We start from the raw sequence: 17,614 nt of genomic DNA, 5'->3' as shown, positions 1-17,614 counted from the left end.
GCTTCTCCATCTTTGGCTGCAAAGGACATAATCAGTCTCATTTCGATATTGACCATCTGGTGATGTCCATGTGTAGAGTCGTCTCTTGTGCTGTTGGAAAAGAGTGTTTGCTATGATCAGCGTGTTCTCTTGGCAAAACTCTATTAGCTTTTGTCCTGCTTCATTTTGTACACCAAGGCCATGCCTGCCTGTTATCCCGGTGGTTTCTTGACTTCCTACTTTAGCATTCCAATCCCCTTTGATGAAGAGGACATCTTTTTTTTGGTGTGAGTTCTAGAAGGTGTTGTAGGTCTTCATAGAACCGATCAACCTCAGCTTCTTCGGCCTCAGTGGTTGGGGCATAGACTTGAATTACTGTGATGTTGAATGGTTTGCCTTGGATTCGTACTGAGATCATTCTATCATTTTTAAGATTGTACCCCAGTACTGCTTTTCCCACCCTTTTGTTGACTACGAGTGCTACTCCATTTCTTCTAAGGGATTCTTGCCCACAGTAGTAGATATAATGGTCACCTGAATTAAATTCGCCCATGCCTGTCCATTTTAGTTCACTGATTCCCAAGATGTCGATGTTCAGTCTTGCCATCTCATGTGTGACCACCTCCAACTTATCTTGATTCATTGATCTTACATTCCAGGTTCCTAAACAATATTGTTCTTTACAGCAACGGATTTTCTTTTCACCACCAGACACATCCACAGCTGAGTGTCCTTTTGGCTTTGGCCCAGCTGCTTCACTCTTTCTGGCGCTACTTGGAAATACCCACTGCACTTCCCCAGTAGTATATTGGACACCTTCCGACCTGAGGGGCTCATCTTCCGGCGTCATCTCTTTTAGCCTTGTGATATGTTCCATGGGATTTTCTTGGCAAGAATACTGGAGTGGGTTGCCATTTCCTTTTCCAGTGGACCACATTTTGTCAGAACTCTCTGCCATGACCTGTCCATCTTGGGTGGCCCTGCACGGCATAGCTTATGGCTTCACTGAGTTACGCAAGCCCCTTTGCCACAACAAGGCAGTGATCCATGAAGGGGATTAGTGCAATACCCTTGCTAGTAAGTGCAATAGTGCAATATTGCAATTAGTGCAATACCCTTGCTAGTAAGCCTCTGAGCATGTGAAGATGAGTCAAAGGCTGATACATTCCACACTAACGAGCCAGAAGGCCTTATCAAGATGTGCCTGATAAGCAAAGTTTGTTTATGCTGAGCTGCAGGTGGCTGTGCTGAGAACTAAGCCCTGCTAGTCTCATCACCATCATCATGGCGATCATTCGTGACCGAGTAAGATTGTCTTCCAGGGGTAGAGTCTTAGCAGTGGGTCTGCAGGTGACTGTGAAGGCCAATTCTGGATCCACACAGCCTCCCACAGTGAGGACATAGGTTTCCAGGTGGAAGGCGGTCACAATGAGGGTTTGCTTAACGTGCCTTCCGCTGAGCTCGTTTCTCCCTTCCGCCCTGTACTCGTGCTTCTTCAAAGTCCGTAGCGCCTTTAATATAGGCTGACCTCCAATTGGAACGCTCATGGGTTAGAGCTTCCCAGTTCTCAATGCTTATGTTGCATTTTGTTAGATTAGCTTTGAGAACATCTTTAAATCTCTTTTGCTGTCCACTAATATTCTGTTTTCCATTCATAAGTTGGGAATAAAGTAGCTGCTTTGGAAGATGATGATCAGGCATTCGAACAACATGGCCGGCCCAGCAAAGTTGATGTTGAAGAATCATTATTTCAATGCTGGTGGTCTTTGCCTCTTCCAATACACTGACATTAGTCCGTCTGTCTTCCCAAGTAATTTGCAGAATTTTTCGGAGGCAGCATTGATGAAATCTTTCAAGAAGTTGGCATTTATAGATGGTCCATGTTTCACAGGCATACAGTAAGGTCGATAGTACAATGGCTTTGAAAACAAGCATTTTGGTCTCCCTGCGAATGTCCCGATCCTCGAACACTCTACGCTTCATTCAGGAGAATGCTACACTCACAGAGCTCAGGCAGTGCTGAATTTCAGCTTCTATGTCGGCTTTTGTGGAGAGATGGCTGCCAAGATAAGAAAAGTGATCGACATTTTCCAGCATCACACCATTAAGCTGGATTGATGGCGCTACAGAGGGGTTGGTTTGTGCTTGTTGGTAAAGCATTTTGGTTTTTTTGATGTTAAGCAACAGGTCGAGCTTTTCATATGCTTCTGCGAAGATGTCTAGGATAGTTTGGAGATCTTCCTCTGAACGTGCGCAGATTATGTTATCCTCAGCATAATGAAGTTCTGTGACAGAGGCTGTAATTACTATGCTGGGAATGAACGCTAGGGGGCACTTGCTCCTGTTATGCTGCCTCATTGCTAACATGTATGGTATAAAACCCATTGTACCCCATGGCTCTGGGTTCAGAGAAGCTGTCGGATCCAACCATAGGCTGCGCCTGTGTGCTGTAAGTTACTCAATAAAGTACTCCTTGTAAGTAAACCTGGATCTGATTTATCATTATCTCGGCACCTCTAAATTAAGAGGTCGAAGCCCACAGCTGGGGCAATACACCAGGAAAAGAGATTTCCAGTTGAACAATGAAATCAGTTAAAAATTCTGCTGCCTATGAGCTGAGACGTGGACAGGGAAAGGAAAGAGCGACAGGTAAACCTGTCTGAGGTCCATATTCAAATGGCCAATAGTACAATACGGAGTACAGTTGAAGCCATGGGGGCTGATTGAAAGAAGCACACTTCATGCATGAACATAGCCATGTGTGACCATAGCAGATGGCCAGAGGTTATAGCTGTGACGAGGCTCCTTGATGCTGTATAGGGACAGGAGACTGTCAGGTACTCACAGAACCTAGGAAATGAATGGCTGTATCCAGGCTGGGGTAAAGCCGTGGCTGGTGTTACCCTGATGTTACTAGGTCTGGAATGACATACATTTAGTCCAGACTCAATATAGGCAAAAGCTGGAACTAGCAGTTCTGCTTTGTTGAACAGGTAAGGAGAGAATGTTCAGGTAGCCCACTAGGCTAGGTGCTGATCCTCAACTCCTCTCTTTTCTGGTTCAAGCTCTGAATCCCGTAATCTACTGCCTGTTACAGCGTTTGCATTAGTGTTGGATAAATGCTCATTCCCAAAGAGATGGAGATGATCACAAAATGCTATGCTTTCCTCTTTATTTTGTGTGAAGAGGGATGGACCCACGGCTTCAGCTGGGTTCCAATTAGTCCTTTACCCAACAGAGCTGTGATGCCAAGCATGGTCTCAAACAAGAAGATAATACAGAGACCAGGGCAATGTTTATTGGCACATGCCTCCAAAACTGTTCAGCCAAACAGTGTAGATAATCCATGGGGACTTATCAGCAGTCCAAATGAAAACATTGGCAAACGCACAGTTCTTTACAACTTACAATACAGAAGATAGCTCTTTTTTCAGGTCCTTTTCAGTCCAGCGCCTTGGATCTGTTCACCCACCCAGTGGGAAGGCATTCTTTGGTACAGAGAAGGAATAGCCCGGTTTTCCTTAAGCTGGGAGTTTCAGGATGGCAGCTGCTTCCGGATGCTGATGTTGGGCCCACCAGGTCGATTGCCCAGTCCTTCTCTTGGCACAACCTCCTTCCTCTCTTGCCACTGCCAACCCATGCTGCTGGGATAAAGACTTTTTATCGTTCCAGCACATAGCTGTGGGCGGTTCCCCCGTTTGGCATTTGCTGGCAGCTCTTCATTAATGGACTCCACAATGTGCCTCCTGCCTGGGATCCCAGGAGAGCCTTACAGTCATTTCCCCCAGTAAACTGGTAAATTTGCCAGGGTGGGTTAAAGGAGAAGGAGGAGCTGGTGCACTGTCCACTATGCTGTTCACTGCATATCTTCCAACATTTCGCAGGAAAAGGAACACTTATTTTATAATTTTATAGTATCCGTGTAACCTTTAGTATAGGAGCTCCATAGAATATTGGATGGACTGGAAAGAACAGGAAGAGGGAATGCGGGCAGGACTCAAACCCTACTGGTAATGTAAGGAATATGGGGGAAATAATAATACTGACTTAAGTTACATGGTTGCCGTAAATATCACTTTGAACACTATATAAATGTTCAATATTGCTATTCTATAAATAAATCACCCTCCATCACGCCTGGATACAGCTCAGCTAAGAGCCCCCTCCCTCCTGCTATCAGCTGCCACTGCTGAGGACTTCAGAGGAAGAGGAAGCAGCGGCCTTTTCACTGTGCTTAGATCCAACAAAATGACCTGCTGAACTTTGCAATTAAGAGTCTAGTGCCTGCCTTTGCTTTTGCCTCCTCCCCTCCAATCCCCTTCCCTTTTGTGTAGCGTCTTTTAGATTGTACTTGGGGGCAGGGACTGTCTTAGTTCTTATCTTTGTAAACCGCTCTGGGAGCCTTTTTGGCCGAAGGGTAGGGAAAAAGTGCTATAAATAATTTTTTGCTTCTCCAATGGGCTACAGTGCATGATCAGAGGTGTGTACCTCAGAACTCTGTGCAGTGGCACAGAAGATGCTGGGAGCAACTCTGAGATAATACATACCCAGCTTGTGATATTACAGTAGATCCTAGAGTGTATTTCTTGGATTGCATCTTGCTATATTTGCTGTTTTTTTTTTAAAAACTCCCCTAAGGAACTGGTCTTGATCCCACCGTTTGACGATCCCTACATCTTATTGTTTGCATAACTTTACAGCTGGAAACCAAGATGGTGCTGAGAGGTTTATAGTTGCAATCCTGTGCCCACTTTCCTGTAAGCCCCATTGAACACAGTGAGAGTTACTTCCAAGTAAACATGCCTACCATTGGGCTGCACAGAAAGTGTCCACCAAGTACAGCTTCTGTGAGTCAGTGTAGTAGGAAAAGCAATACCTTGTGGAAGTCTCTCTCCCTTCCCCCCCCCTTAAAGATAAAGTAGCTCCTTCAGGGTCTAGAAATCCCTAGACCATCCTTCCCGAAGTTGGTGCCCTCGAGATGTGTTGGACTGCAACTCCCATCATTCCCAGCCAGATACTGGCTGGGAATGATGGAGGTTGTAGTCCAACACATCTCGAGGGCACCAGCTTCAGGAAGGATGCCCTAGACCTTGGTAATTTAAGGGCAAGGTATTGCTTGGTATGTGAAAACTTCAAAAGGGAAAAACTGTCTTTCACTGTTAACATAGCTTTATATTTAGCTGGTGACTCTTGATCATTGGAGGGGGGGACATATAGGTTAACTAAATTAAACAAACAAAACTTCAAAGCCATCCTTGATTATTTTTCGTTTAAGAAGTTCTTAAGACAACAAGCCTTGATAATTCAAGCTAGAAGAAAAAGAAGAGTCCTGCTGGATCAACCCAAAGGGTGGGGAAAGGCTGGAGCTCAGTGGCAGAGCACATGTTTTGCATGCAGGAGGTCCCAGCCAGGTTTAGTTCCTGACATCTTCAGGTAGGCCTGGGAAAGGCCCCTGTCTGAAACCCTGGAGAGCCACTGCCAGCCTGTGTAAACAATACTGAGGTAGATAGCCCAGGAGTCTGTCTTGGTATAATGCAGCTTCCCTGTACATAATTCTGCATTCTGTTCTCTACAGTAGCCAAGTAAGTAGCTCTGACAAATCTACAAGCAGAGCCTGAAAGCAATGGACTTCTGTTGTTGCTTCCCAGCAACTGGTATTAGGAAGCATGCTACTTCTAAAAGCTGGAAGCCCTATGTTTTGCAAAATGAAGAATAAGGATCACAGGGAGGACAAACATTTTGAGATCAAAGATTCTGAGGTCAACAGGAGATGTGCAGTCATCCCCCTGACCAAAATGCTTAGGGTTATCTTGAAATAGAAAATGAAATCAGGGAGGCATCCAAAAAAAGAGTTGTAGCGATGGCTGATTTCAGTTACCATCACTGGACTGGATAAATGCATTTTTTGCTCATGACAAAGAGGTACAATTTCTTGATATGCTGAACCAGGGACACCGAACCTCTGGTCTACTGACCGGATCTGGCCCACAGGGGTTCCCCATGCAGCCTGTAAACCTCTTCTACAAGCCCCACCCCTTTCCCTCTAGCCCTATGCAGAAAACCCCTAACCTTATCTCTGATTGGAAATAAGAACTGGGCTTTTCCTGTTGAGTACTGGAAAAACAGCTTTTCTTCAGCACAGTGCAGGGAAACCTGATCTTATCATCAATCAATGACTGGAAATAAGAGGGCATTTAAAGGTATTTAAACAGCAAAGTATTTAAACCGGTCCTGTAAGGAGAAAGTGTGGAAACCAGAGGCTTGTGTTTTAAAAGTCAATTTTTGTGGCTTAGACATGCACAGAACTGAGCTGTGCTTTGTATGCCTGAAAGCTGTTGTACTGGGGCTCCCTCCTGAGTAGACATGCATAGGATTGAGCTGTGCTTTGTATGCTTGGTAGGAAAATATCCAAATTGATATGACTTATATCTAGCCCCACTCACTTTGTTTTGGCTCTGTTCATTCAATCCTTCGTCATGCCCCCGGTGCCCTATAAGAGTTGGTTACAGTACTGACCAGCGGGGAGGTGACCCTGGACTTAATCCTAAGTGGAACCACTCAGGATCTAGTTTGAGATGTGAGTTTTGTTGAACTGACTGGAAACAGTCACTACAGTACTATAAAATTAAATGTATATGTAAGAAGAAAATTGCCAAGGAAGTCCAGCACAGTCACATTTGATTTCAAAAGAAGAAACTTCTCTAAAATGAAGGTTCTGGTAAAAAGGAAGTTGAAAGGAAAGTCAAGAGGATCAGATCTCTCCAGAATGCTTGAGAGTTACTCAAGTTCACAATAATAGAAGCTCAGGTAGTATGTATATCACAGGTCACAAAGGAAGCACAAAGTCCAAGAATCAGCAGCATGATTAATGAGCAGTTTCAAGGAAACTATCAGGGAAAACAAGCCTTCAGAAAATGGAAGTGTTGCCCGAATGAGGAAAATATAAAGGAACACAGACAATAAGGGAGGCAAAAAAGGATTTTAAGAAGCATATTGCTAATAGCATTAAGACCAACAATAACGAAAAATTTAGAGAGCAATCCTATGTCCTCTAGACAGTGTCTGGGGGAGACAGGACTTTTCATTTTCCCAGCACCGAGCTTGTAGACAGTGCTATGAGCTCATAGCCAGGAAACCGTTCTCCCCACCCCCTCATAGCTTGTGCGGAGAGAACTGCACCGCTGCCTCCGTGCTCATATCACAGACCATGGAGTGAAAATGGGGTGTTCCTAGGGGCGGGGATGGGATGAGACCATGGAAGCTGTTTTAGACAGCTTCCTCTGTGCTCTCCAGCCTCGTTCCTGGCTCCTCCCTGAAGCTGCACTTAGACATATCTAAGGCAAAGTGCAGGGCGGCTTCAGGAAGGAGAGAATCCTTTCCTCTGACTTGCTTCTGCCCTGCATCGGATAGGCACTCCTCCCCACTTCAGGGGAGGTTGGAGGCACCTGCCTATCTCTATAGGATTGTGCCCTAAAATATATCAGAAGCAGGGAAACTGGCTAGAGAGGCAGTTGGTCTGTTGGATGACAAGAGAGTTAAAGGAGTACTAGAGGAGGATTAAGGAAATTGCAATAAAGCTTAATAAATTCTCAGCATCTGCCTCCACCGTAGAAGATGTAAGGAGATACCTGAACTGATATTTTCAGGAAAGCAATCTGAGGAACTGTGACAAGAGATACAGTTCTGGCCTGATTGACAAGTTGAAAACAAATCACCAGGTCCAGATAGGATCTATCCAAGAGTTCTTAAAGAACTCAGATGTTATATATTATATTATATATAAATCAACAATTTCACATGTCCCTAAAATCGGGTTTTGTGCTAGAGACCTGGAAAGTGGTCAATGTAACTTTTTTTTTTTTTTAAAGTATGCAGAGTGGATCCAGGAAATTATAGGCTGGTTAGCTTTCCAGGGAAATTGGTGAAAAGCATTATTAAAGATAAAATTATCAAGCATATAGAGGGATAAGTCCTTGCAGAAGAATAAATATGGCTGATTATTGATAGCCAGGTACATCCTGGATATGGGTGATCCAGCAGACACTGTTTACTTGGACATTCAAAAGGCTTTTAATAAAATCATAAGAACAGAAGAGCCATGCTGGACCAGACCAAGGGTCCATCTAGTCTAGGATTCTGTTCATGCAGTGGCCAACCAGCTGTTGACCAGGAACCCACAAGCAGGGCATGAGTGCAACAGTGCTCACCAAACACTCCTGAGCATACCTAGCCATCATGAGATAAGAAGAAAAGTCCTCTTATGGATTGGTAACTGGTTATAGAACAGAAAGCAGAGAGTAGGAATAAATGGACAGTTCTTGCGGTGGAGGGATGTAAACAGTGGGGTCCCTGAAGGATCTGTATTGGGACTGGAATTTTTGAAAGTTTGTTCATAGATTATCTGGAGTTAGGGTGAAGAAGTCCTCTGTCAGTAAAGGTTCAGCTTTTTTTAGCTTAGAAAAAGTGTAGGAATAACAGAGGTGTATAAAATTATGCAGGGTGTGGAGAAAGAGGAGAGAGGTAAGTTTCCTTCCCTCTCCCCTCAGACTAGAACCTGGGCTCATCCAATGAAGCTGAACGGTGGGAGATTCAGAAGGGATAAAAGTACTTCTTCACGCAGCACGTAGCTAAACTATGAAATTCACTGCCACAAATGTAGCGAGGGCCACCAAAGCTGGATGGCTTTCAAAGTTGTTGTTCAGTCGTGTCCGACTCTTTGTGACCCCATGGACCACACCACGCCAGGCCTTCCTGTCTTGCACTCTCTCCCGGAGCGTGCTCAAGTCCATATTCATTGCATCAGTGATGCTATCTAGCCATCTCATCCCCTGCCGTCCCCTTCTCCTTTTGCCTTCAGTCTTTCCCAGCATCAGGGTCTTTTCCAGAGAGTTTTCTCTTCGCATTAGGTGGCCAAAATATTTGCGCTTCAGTATGTGCCCTTCCAATGAGCACTCAGGCTTGATTTCCTTTAAGATGGACTGATTTGACCTCCTTGCAGTCCAGGGGACTCGTGTCTTCTCCAGCACCAAAGTTCGGGCTTTCAAAGGGGGTAGGCCAAATTCAGGGAGAACAATGCTATCGATGGTTACTAAGCAAGACGGTTATATATTACCGCCAGCACCTGAAGCGTGCCTAGAGTGTTGGACTGGGAGTCGGGACATCCAGGTTCTAATCCCCGCTCGACCACGGAAGCTCACTGGGTGACTTTGGGCCAGTCACAGCCTCTCAGCCCAACCCACCTCACAGGGTTGTTGTTGTGAGGACAAAATGGAGGAGGAGGACTGAGTAAGCCGCCTTGGGGTTCCTCGAGGAGGAAAAAAGGCGGGATAAAAATGTAATAAATAAATAAATAAATAAATAAATATTGGCTGCTGGGCAACGCAAGCGGGAAGATGCTCTTGCACCCGTGTCCAGCTTGTGGGCTTCCCACAGGCATCCGATTAGCCGCTGTGGGAGCAGCGGGCGGGGCTAGACCGGCCTTCGGCCCGCTCCAGCACGACTCCTCTTACGCTCTTACGAAATAAAGGGCCTCCACTAGGCTTCTCGTGACGCAAAGGAGCACGAGACGCCTGGCCCCGCCTGCCCCGCTCCCCGGCACAGAAGCGCGCGCGCGCGCGCCCGGGCACCTCCTCCTCCTCCGCGCGCTCCAGGCCGACGCCCCCTTCGTGCCCTACAAGGGGATTGGTGGAGGCGGCCTCAGACATTTGCAAAGGCAGGCGAGTCTATTTAAAGCCGCCTTTTTGCCGCCAGTCGCTTTCCGCCGCCCTTTGCCCGCCCAGCCGGCTCCTTCCTTCTCTCGTTCCTTCTCCTCCGCGCCGGCTGCAGCAGCGTCAGCATGTCAGACAAGCTCCCGTACAAAGTTGGTCAGTGGCCCTCCTTCTTTTCCTCTTTCCCTCGGCGCTGCGAGCCGCCTCGCTGCGGGGCCTGCAGAGATGATTCGGTTCGCGTTGCCGCCGCCGCCGCGGATGATGGATCGCAACCCAGAGCCATGGCGAAGCGCTCTCGTTTCCCGCGGGGTTGGGAAACGGGAGGGGGGCTTAAGGAAGGGCCGGAGGGGGGCGCTTTCTCCTGCGTCCTTGCTCTTTCGTTGTTGCACCTAGCTCTAGAATGGGATTCTTTACGTATCCCAAAGAACGGTGCAGTGCTGATGAATCGCTCCCACCCCATCCAGCCGGCTGCCCTTAATTTAAAGTAGATGTTATTATAGTTATTTATTTGCTTAATATATTTATGTATTTATTGTATTTTTATCCCGCTCCTCAGCCAAAAAAGACCCCCTGGAGCGGCTTACAGTCAACGAACAAAGAAGACGGACATTTATATTCTTACATAATCCTTTTTTTTAAATTATTCTAACTAGGCCTGTTCTGGTAATTTTCGCGTTCTGTAGTCCAAAATGGACTTTAGATTGACTAGTTAGCATGTAGTCTCTGAGCAAACGCCATGTGGGCTCCGGAGGGAAAAGCGCCTTCTGGGAATTGTAGTCCTTCTGACCGTTCGGCAGAAGGACTGTGTTCGAGTCTTGTAGCCGCGGCGACTACATTTCCCATAATGCTCCCGGGGACCATGCTGTCAAGCTGCCGTTGCCTCGCTATTAAGCACGCTGGAGGCGTCTGTCGATTGTTCCCGCAAGGGAGGAACCTTGTTATTTTGAAATGTAGAACTTCGGTAAATCCGTCCAAGATGGGAGAGTTTTTAAACAAAATACAAGCCGTTTCTCCGTAAGCGTCAACTCAAACATTCTGCGAAGTCATAACTTCCCGCCTTCTCAGGAGGAGTTGAAACATTCTCAATTTAGGGTGCAATCCTATGCATGTTTAGACAAAAAAGTCCTGCAACTCCCAGCATTCGCCAGCCTGCCATGCTGGGAGTTTTAGGACTTTTTTTCTGTCTAAACATGCATAGGTTGGCACCCTTAGGGATTTGTTTGTTTGTTTATTAGCGCATTCCCCAAAGTATCCTGACCACTTCTAAGATACATGGCATCGGAGTATATGGCTGATCTATTAAATAACAATAGTCATATTGGAGTCTTGTCATGTGCTTAAAAGATCAGAATTGGAAAGTGGAGCTACTCATGTGCTGGGAAATTCAGAAAAATCTCTTGGCCTGTATATGTAACATCATACATTTCACTTCAGAATAGAACTGCTGTAATTGTTTACCAAAAGAATGCTAGCTTGTTGCCAAAAGCCTTGTGCGTGTTAACATTATCAAGCTATCTTATCAAAATATACCAAAGTGAAAACTTTATGTGGGTGAAAATGCTGTAGCTACTTCGCACTATTTTCCAATTAAGTGTTGAGGTATCTGACAGTGGGTTGTACAAAGAAACGACAACCCCAAGTCACCCTGGTTTTGTTCTAGGATAAAGTTGACTCAAGTCAATTATTCATTAAGTGGTTTGCATCAGCACCTTTGCTTCTCTGCCATTTCGAAAGCTCCATATAGTTTGCTTGATGCAGAGCTTGTTGGTCTCCAAAGTAGTGGCAGGACTCTACTCCTATGGTGTTGGGTATCTTCTTTGTTTTTGAGTCCCAGACATGACCACCAACAGCCTTTGAAGTACAAAGGGCAGCAAGTGTTGCTGACAAGTCAAAATTATTTAGGTTAATGAAATACTAGTGAGCACTGTAAGGGGATCACAAAGGAATTAACTGTACCAAATCCTGCCAACGTTCCTTTCAGATGAGTGACTATTGTGATGAAGTAATGCTGGGTGGGATGTAGTTCATTTTGAGGTGTAATGTGTCAACTGGGTGGGGCATGCTGGGAATTGTAGGACTTTTTAATGTCTAAACATGCATAGGATTGCACCCTTGATGTTTGAGTACTAATATTCCATCTTATTTCTTTTTTAAAATCCATCGTTATGAAATTTTGGCTTTTGGTTACCATATTTGCTTACTGGAATTATAGTTACTGGGAATCCCTGAAGGGATCTGGTGGTTTCTCATGAGTTTTATTTCCATCAGGAGCTAGAAATGGCTTGCTGGTTTCATAGCAAGCTCACATATTAATTAAATGGAGGAAGGCCACAAGAAAGCAGAGATGGTGAAAGTGAGGCTGTACTATACAATTTCTCGTTTTTCTTGTTAGCGTTTCACCATCTCTTAGTTGTTGCATGTGCTTAAGATGCAGGAAGGTTAGAAGGTCATGAGGCCAAATTGATAGGGGCGTTGGAGCCCTGAAATAGCTCTACTCTAGGAGGGAAAGTTACGTTGGGATGCACAATAACCAGAAGAATCAGGCTAGAGGTTCATCTAGTCTAGTAGTGCTGGATCACACAAGAGGTTCATCTACTCTATTGTTCTGTTTTAACAATGGGCGGCCAAATGCCTCTAGTCTACAACAACCTTCCCCAACCTGGTACCCTCCAGATGTATTCAGAATTGTATCTGGAGGGCACCAGGTTGGAGAAGGCTGCTCCACAAGCAGGACACTTTCACCTAGAACCTGAACAATGGGAAGAGTAAAGGAAGAGGCAGGTACACTCAGGACTCCAAAGCAATGGATCCCTGCAGAAGAGCTGTAGTGGATAATTGCATGAGATCAGGTTGCCACAACATTCATTCTTGGATCAAATAGATCCTGAGGTGTGCTTTTTAGTGCGTGTTGGAATCAAAATTGTCTCACTGGACAGCCTCCAATTTGTGGTTGAAGGTAGAGATGTAAGCTTGAAAATGGGACAAATTTGCACACGCATAGGACTTCTTCTTTACATATTTTAACAATTTTCTGGTATCTGTTCCCTGGGCGCTATTGTCTGGCTACTGTCCTCTTTTTAAGACTCTTTGAATTATTGGAGACAAGCCACTGGCAAAAGAATTCTCCTGTATTTGCAACAAGACTAATATGCGATGCAATATGGCCTAACCGAAACTGTGTCATAAACTTCAGTGTTCCTGACGTAGCTATCTATGCAAGCTATATTTAGTGTAGGGCTCATTTTGTGTGGGGTGGAAACTTGCTGCTGGTTCTAGTAAAGCTGACAGATGTCCTTGCTTTTTAAAAAATAAAGTATAACTTTATTTCAGAATGTTGCAAGTCCACCTATCAACTGACCATTATTCCAGGAGCATCTAGCTTCAAAGACTTTGCAGAACAAATTACCTGGCGGTTACAGTTCCTTCCAACACCGAGACCTTTACACCTAACTCCATTCACCTGCATATGAAAGTTATAGTTGTAAAGTGGATATGGAATGACAAAAAACCACTTTGTAGTATAACACCGTGGATACATAATTCCTTACCTAATATGATTCAAGAGGGAATGAAGAAGGGCTGCTCCTCTTTCTTCCAGCTGCCATATAGTTTCTGTCTCGATAGCTTCATAGCTGTTGTGCTGACAAATGAATTACAGTTTTGTGCACGTTTCAACCACCTGTCGCTCCCTGTGCTTGCAGCTGACATCGGACTTGCCGAATGGGGTCGCAAAGCCTTGGAGATTGCTGAGAATGAGATGCCCGGGTTGATGAAGATGCGGGAGATGTACTCTGCAACAAAGCCACTGAAAGGTGCTCGAATTGCTGGTTGCCTACACATGACTCTGCAGACCGGGGTTCTGATTGAAACTCTGGTAGCTCTGGGTGCCGAGGTAAAGTTGCACTTGGGTTCTTTAGTACATTTTTGTGAGAAAGAAACTGTCTCGGCATTGTGGGCTACAGTGGAGCAAAATGACCCATGCCGTGCATGTGTCAGGAGCACCCTAGCAGCCTCTTTCAGTAGACTCCAATAGCCAACTCAAGATGCAGACGAAAGGATTCTTTTCAAGGCTTTAATCCTTTTACAACTTAATGACTCTTTCAGATGCTGTCATCAGCGACTAAGCAAGGAACAGCAGAGTAGCTTATGCTCCAAGTAGGCAGTTGATCCCCGTTTGAAGGAGAGTCACTTCAAGACCCTGAATGTATGGGCTAGGGAGAGATCCTCCCTCTTTCCCTTGGGTCCATGGGAGGCGGCCGTTGCTTGCGTGCCAAACGGGCGCTACGCCTCCTTTCCACACCCTCCATCGCTCGTTGCTCTCTGCGTTGAGCGTCTAGCAAGCCCTGTTCCCGCACTTTCTCACTGCCTGGGTCGCTATCTCAGGAATGCTGGCAGGAGGAATCTCTGCCAGCTGCTGTGCCTGTGAGGGATGAGCTGGCTCCTCTCCCACGGATTGCTGATCCTCCTCAGAATCAGAACTGCTCTGGGGTTCTATCGGCTCAGTTTCCACCCTGACACCGTGGTTGCTCAATATTGTCAAGGGGCAGACGCAATGAAAAACAAACCCAACAGAGAGAACTGTTTTCAGAGACAAAATTTCACTTGGGGTTCTCTTGAGAAAGAGTTTTTGGGCACTACTGCTCCACGCCGAATGGAGCACTTCTTTGCAAAGTGTTGAAACAAACATGGAGGTGTCGCAGTCCTCTTAAAGCCAGTGGGCTCAGAACATAGGCCTCTTGCGGGGCATGGTTAGCAGCTCTTTGTGCGCTTCATTGCAATTGTAGCAGGCAAGTAGACTGCACTGGGAAGTATGTTAAAGAAGTAGTGCTGGCTGCAGGGGCTTGGAGTTACCATTCCTGTTTTGGTGCAATGATAGCTCTATCTCGCATGTTCTTATCGCTGCCAGAATCCACGTGGATCTTCCTACCTAAAATGTAGTTTGGAGGTGGGGGGCATGTGATTCTGAACTCTGATCACCTGCAAATTAATCTGTGTGGAGGCATTCTTAATCCTGGGTAGGTGCAGGCCTCTCAGCATTGCTTTCATCATTCTGTTGACTGCCCATCCGCCCGTACCAAAGTAGATGCCAAGGTTTCCCCACAATCCAGTAGCAGGTTTTTGGTCCACCATTCCAGAATATTCTTTTTAATTAGAAATCAGTGTGCATCACAAACACTATTAAGATTTCACATACTGAATGTCATATCATCTAATAAGGAGTTCCATTGATAATCGTATTAATAAAATCTGGATTGGACCTTGGAAAAATCCAACAATTGTTTTATAAGTTACCACCAGTCTCCAGGCCCCAATTACGTTTTGATGTTTAGCAGCTGGGTTTCGGAAGGCTTTCAGTTTAACCTGGGTTAAGTGTTCCCAAATCTGATTAAGCCTACATTTGGAAATAATTGGTTTCCTGGTTCTTTAAGCTGTTTGCCTTTGAGACACACACACCACACAGCTTTCTGAGCTAGTAGCAAGATCCTTAAAAAGAACTTATGGATATATTTTGAATTGTTTTGCAGGTGCAGTGGTCCAGCTGCAATATTTTCTCCACTCAGGATCATGCTGCTGCAGCTATTGCCAAAACTGGGATTCCTGGTAATGTTTTGCTTTGATAACAGTTTAATTCCTGACAGTTTCATTTGTTCAGTCCAGGCCAGTGATTGTTGAAAAATGCAGGACAGAGATGGGGGGCTTGCCAGGCTAGCATCAGAGCAGAGGAAATATGTTTGATTTCCTAGTGAGAGTGTGATTTCTCATTCTGAATGGAGTGCTGACAGGGCAAAATCCTATTGGTGCATCATCCTAGCAAAAAAAAATGCAGGAGCTGCTTGACTAAGCAGGCTATGCTGCTGCATTATGGCTAATCAAAAATAATTAAAAGTTGGTCTTAAGCGATGTGATGAAAACAATTGCCATAGTACTACGGCTTAATCTAAGAAGCATGTTCATCTTGACACTGTAGAGATTGTGGTCTTGAAGATCCTTTATTACCACTTTTCTATAGAATGTTCCTGTTTTTCTGAGTATTGGCTCAAATATACTGACCAGATTCGTGTGGGTTATTTAACCCATGATGAGCCACAGTGCCCATGGGCATCAGAGTACATATGCAACCCCCAATTGGGGGTTGTCATGTCGTGTGAACCTGGCGAGTGTGGGTTATGCGAGGGTTGTTTAACCCTCACATAACCCATGCTCACTCGGTTCACACAACACGATCCTCGCATAACCCTAAAACAGACCATGGGTTATGTGAGGGTTGTTTAACCCTCGCATAACCCACACTCTCTGGGTTCACACGACACAACAACTCCTGAGCAGGGGTTGCATATCCAAAGTGGCAGCCGCATACATGCAACAGCTTCACCATGGGTTAAATAATTCATGATGGGTCGTATGTGTGAGCAGCCTTACTGAGAAGCCTTTATTCTGAATGCCTTCAATGTGTGAAATGTACCGACTGCATATATGTATTGCTGAAAAATTTCCCTAGGCGCTTAAGTGAAGTGAGTGGTCTGCTATTTGATACTGCTGCTGTGTGTTGGACACAATTAACACATTCAAGGATGTCTTGGGAAATTTGGCAGGTTCAGCTTTTCTCATTCTTGTAAGTGCTGAAAAGCAGCACCTATCCCAATTCCTTCTTCTACACAACTGATAAAGGTATACTGGAGCCATAGTGCTGAAAGACTAGTCATCCTAGTCCTACACTAAAACCTATGAGAAATGGAAGTCTTCAATTACTTCTTTTTCTGTATGGGGTGCAGTAGCTTTTATTAATACATAAAAGTCAACTATGTAAAATGCCATAGGATGTAGGTCTCAGTTCTGCAGCTATTGACCAATCATTGTCAAGGTATTTATTTAGTTCATTTTTTATACCACCCAATAGCCGAAGCTCTCTGGGCGAGTCACAAGAATTAAAACCAAAAAGCACACAGTAAACAATATAAAATATAAAAGCATAAAACCCACAGTATAACAATACAACCAGAATAAAACCTAGCAGCAATGCAGAGATTTAAAATACAGATTTAAAACAGCAAAGCTAAAAGACTAGGAAGCTAAAATTCTAAAATGCCTGGGAAAATAAAAAGGTCTTCACCTGGCACCGGAAGGAATACAATGTAGGTGCCAGGTGAACCTCATTAGGGAGCTCATTCCACAGCCGGGGTGCCACAGCAGAAAAGGCCCTCTTCCTAGTAGCCACCTGCTTCATTTCCGTTGGCAGGGGCTTATGGAGAAGGACCACTGAGGATGATCTTAAGGTCCAGGCAGGCACATATGGGAGGAGGTGATCCTTTAGATAACCTGGCCCCAAACCGTTAAGGGCTTTGAATGTTAGTACCAGCACTTTGAATCGGGCCCAGAAATGGATTGGCAGCCAGTGCAGCTGGAAAAGTACCGGCGTAATATGAGCTCGCAGGCCAGTCCCTGTTAACAGTCTTGCTGCCCCATTTTGGACTAGCTGAAGTTTCTGGACTGTTTTCAAAGGCAGCCTCACGTATAACACATTGCAGTAATCCAGACGAGAGGTTATTAGAGTATGGATAACTGTAGCTAGGCTGTCTCTGTCCAGATAAGTGCGCAGTTGGTATACCAGCCTAAGGTGATAAAAAGTGCTCCGTGCCACTGAGTTCACCTGTGCCTCAAGTGACAGTTCTGGATCCAAGAGCACCCCCAAACTATGAACCTGATCCTTTAGGGGGAGTGCAGCCCCCTCCAGAACAGGTCGAATATCACCTAGCCGGGCAGACAAACCACCCACTAACAGTACCTCCGTCTTGTCTGGATTGAGTTTTAGTTTATTGGTCCTCATCCAATCCATTACTGTGCCCAGGCCCTGATTCAGAACAGCCACTGCTTCACCTGGGTTTGATGAGAAAGAGAGGTAGAGCTGGGTGTCACCCGCATGATGATGG

The 17,614-nt window shown here is 45.3% G+C and overlaps 1 protein-coding gene across 2 annotated transcripts in view; it reads left to right on the top strand.

The window, feature by feature from the left end:
• Window positions 1–17,614, top strand: part of AHCY (adenosylhomocysteinase) — a 74,543-nt gene that overhangs the window by 16,482 nt on the left and 40,447 nt on the right. Inside the window, exons 1-3 of one of the 2 annotated variants that reach the window (XM_084853859.1) lie at window positions 9,732–9,842; window positions 13,388–13,578; window positions 15,212–15,287. In XM_084853859.1, the coding sequence (XP_084709985.1) occupies window positions 9,815–9,842; window positions 13,388–13,578; window positions 15,212–15,287 (295 nt within the window). In that variant the 5' untranslated portion in view covers window positions 9,732–9,814. Of the gene's footprint in view, window positions 1–9,731; window positions 9,843–13,387; window positions 13,579–15,211; window positions 15,288–17,614 lie in introns of those variants that run through there. The other variant, XM_084853860.1, reaches the window with a different exon arrangement.

The sequence above is a fragment of the Heloderma suspectum genome, chromosome 4, assembly GCF_057233095.1.
Source record: "Heloderma suspectum isolate Gila_16-S chromosome 4, 16-S_ref, whole genome shotgun sequence".
Taxonomy (NCBI): domain Eukaryota; kingdom Metazoa; phylum Chordata; class Lepidosauria; order Squamata; family Helodermatidae; genus Heloderma; species Heloderma suspectum.
Note: the sequence above shows the minus strand (reverse complement) of the source record. Positions and strands in the feature narration are given on the sequence as shown.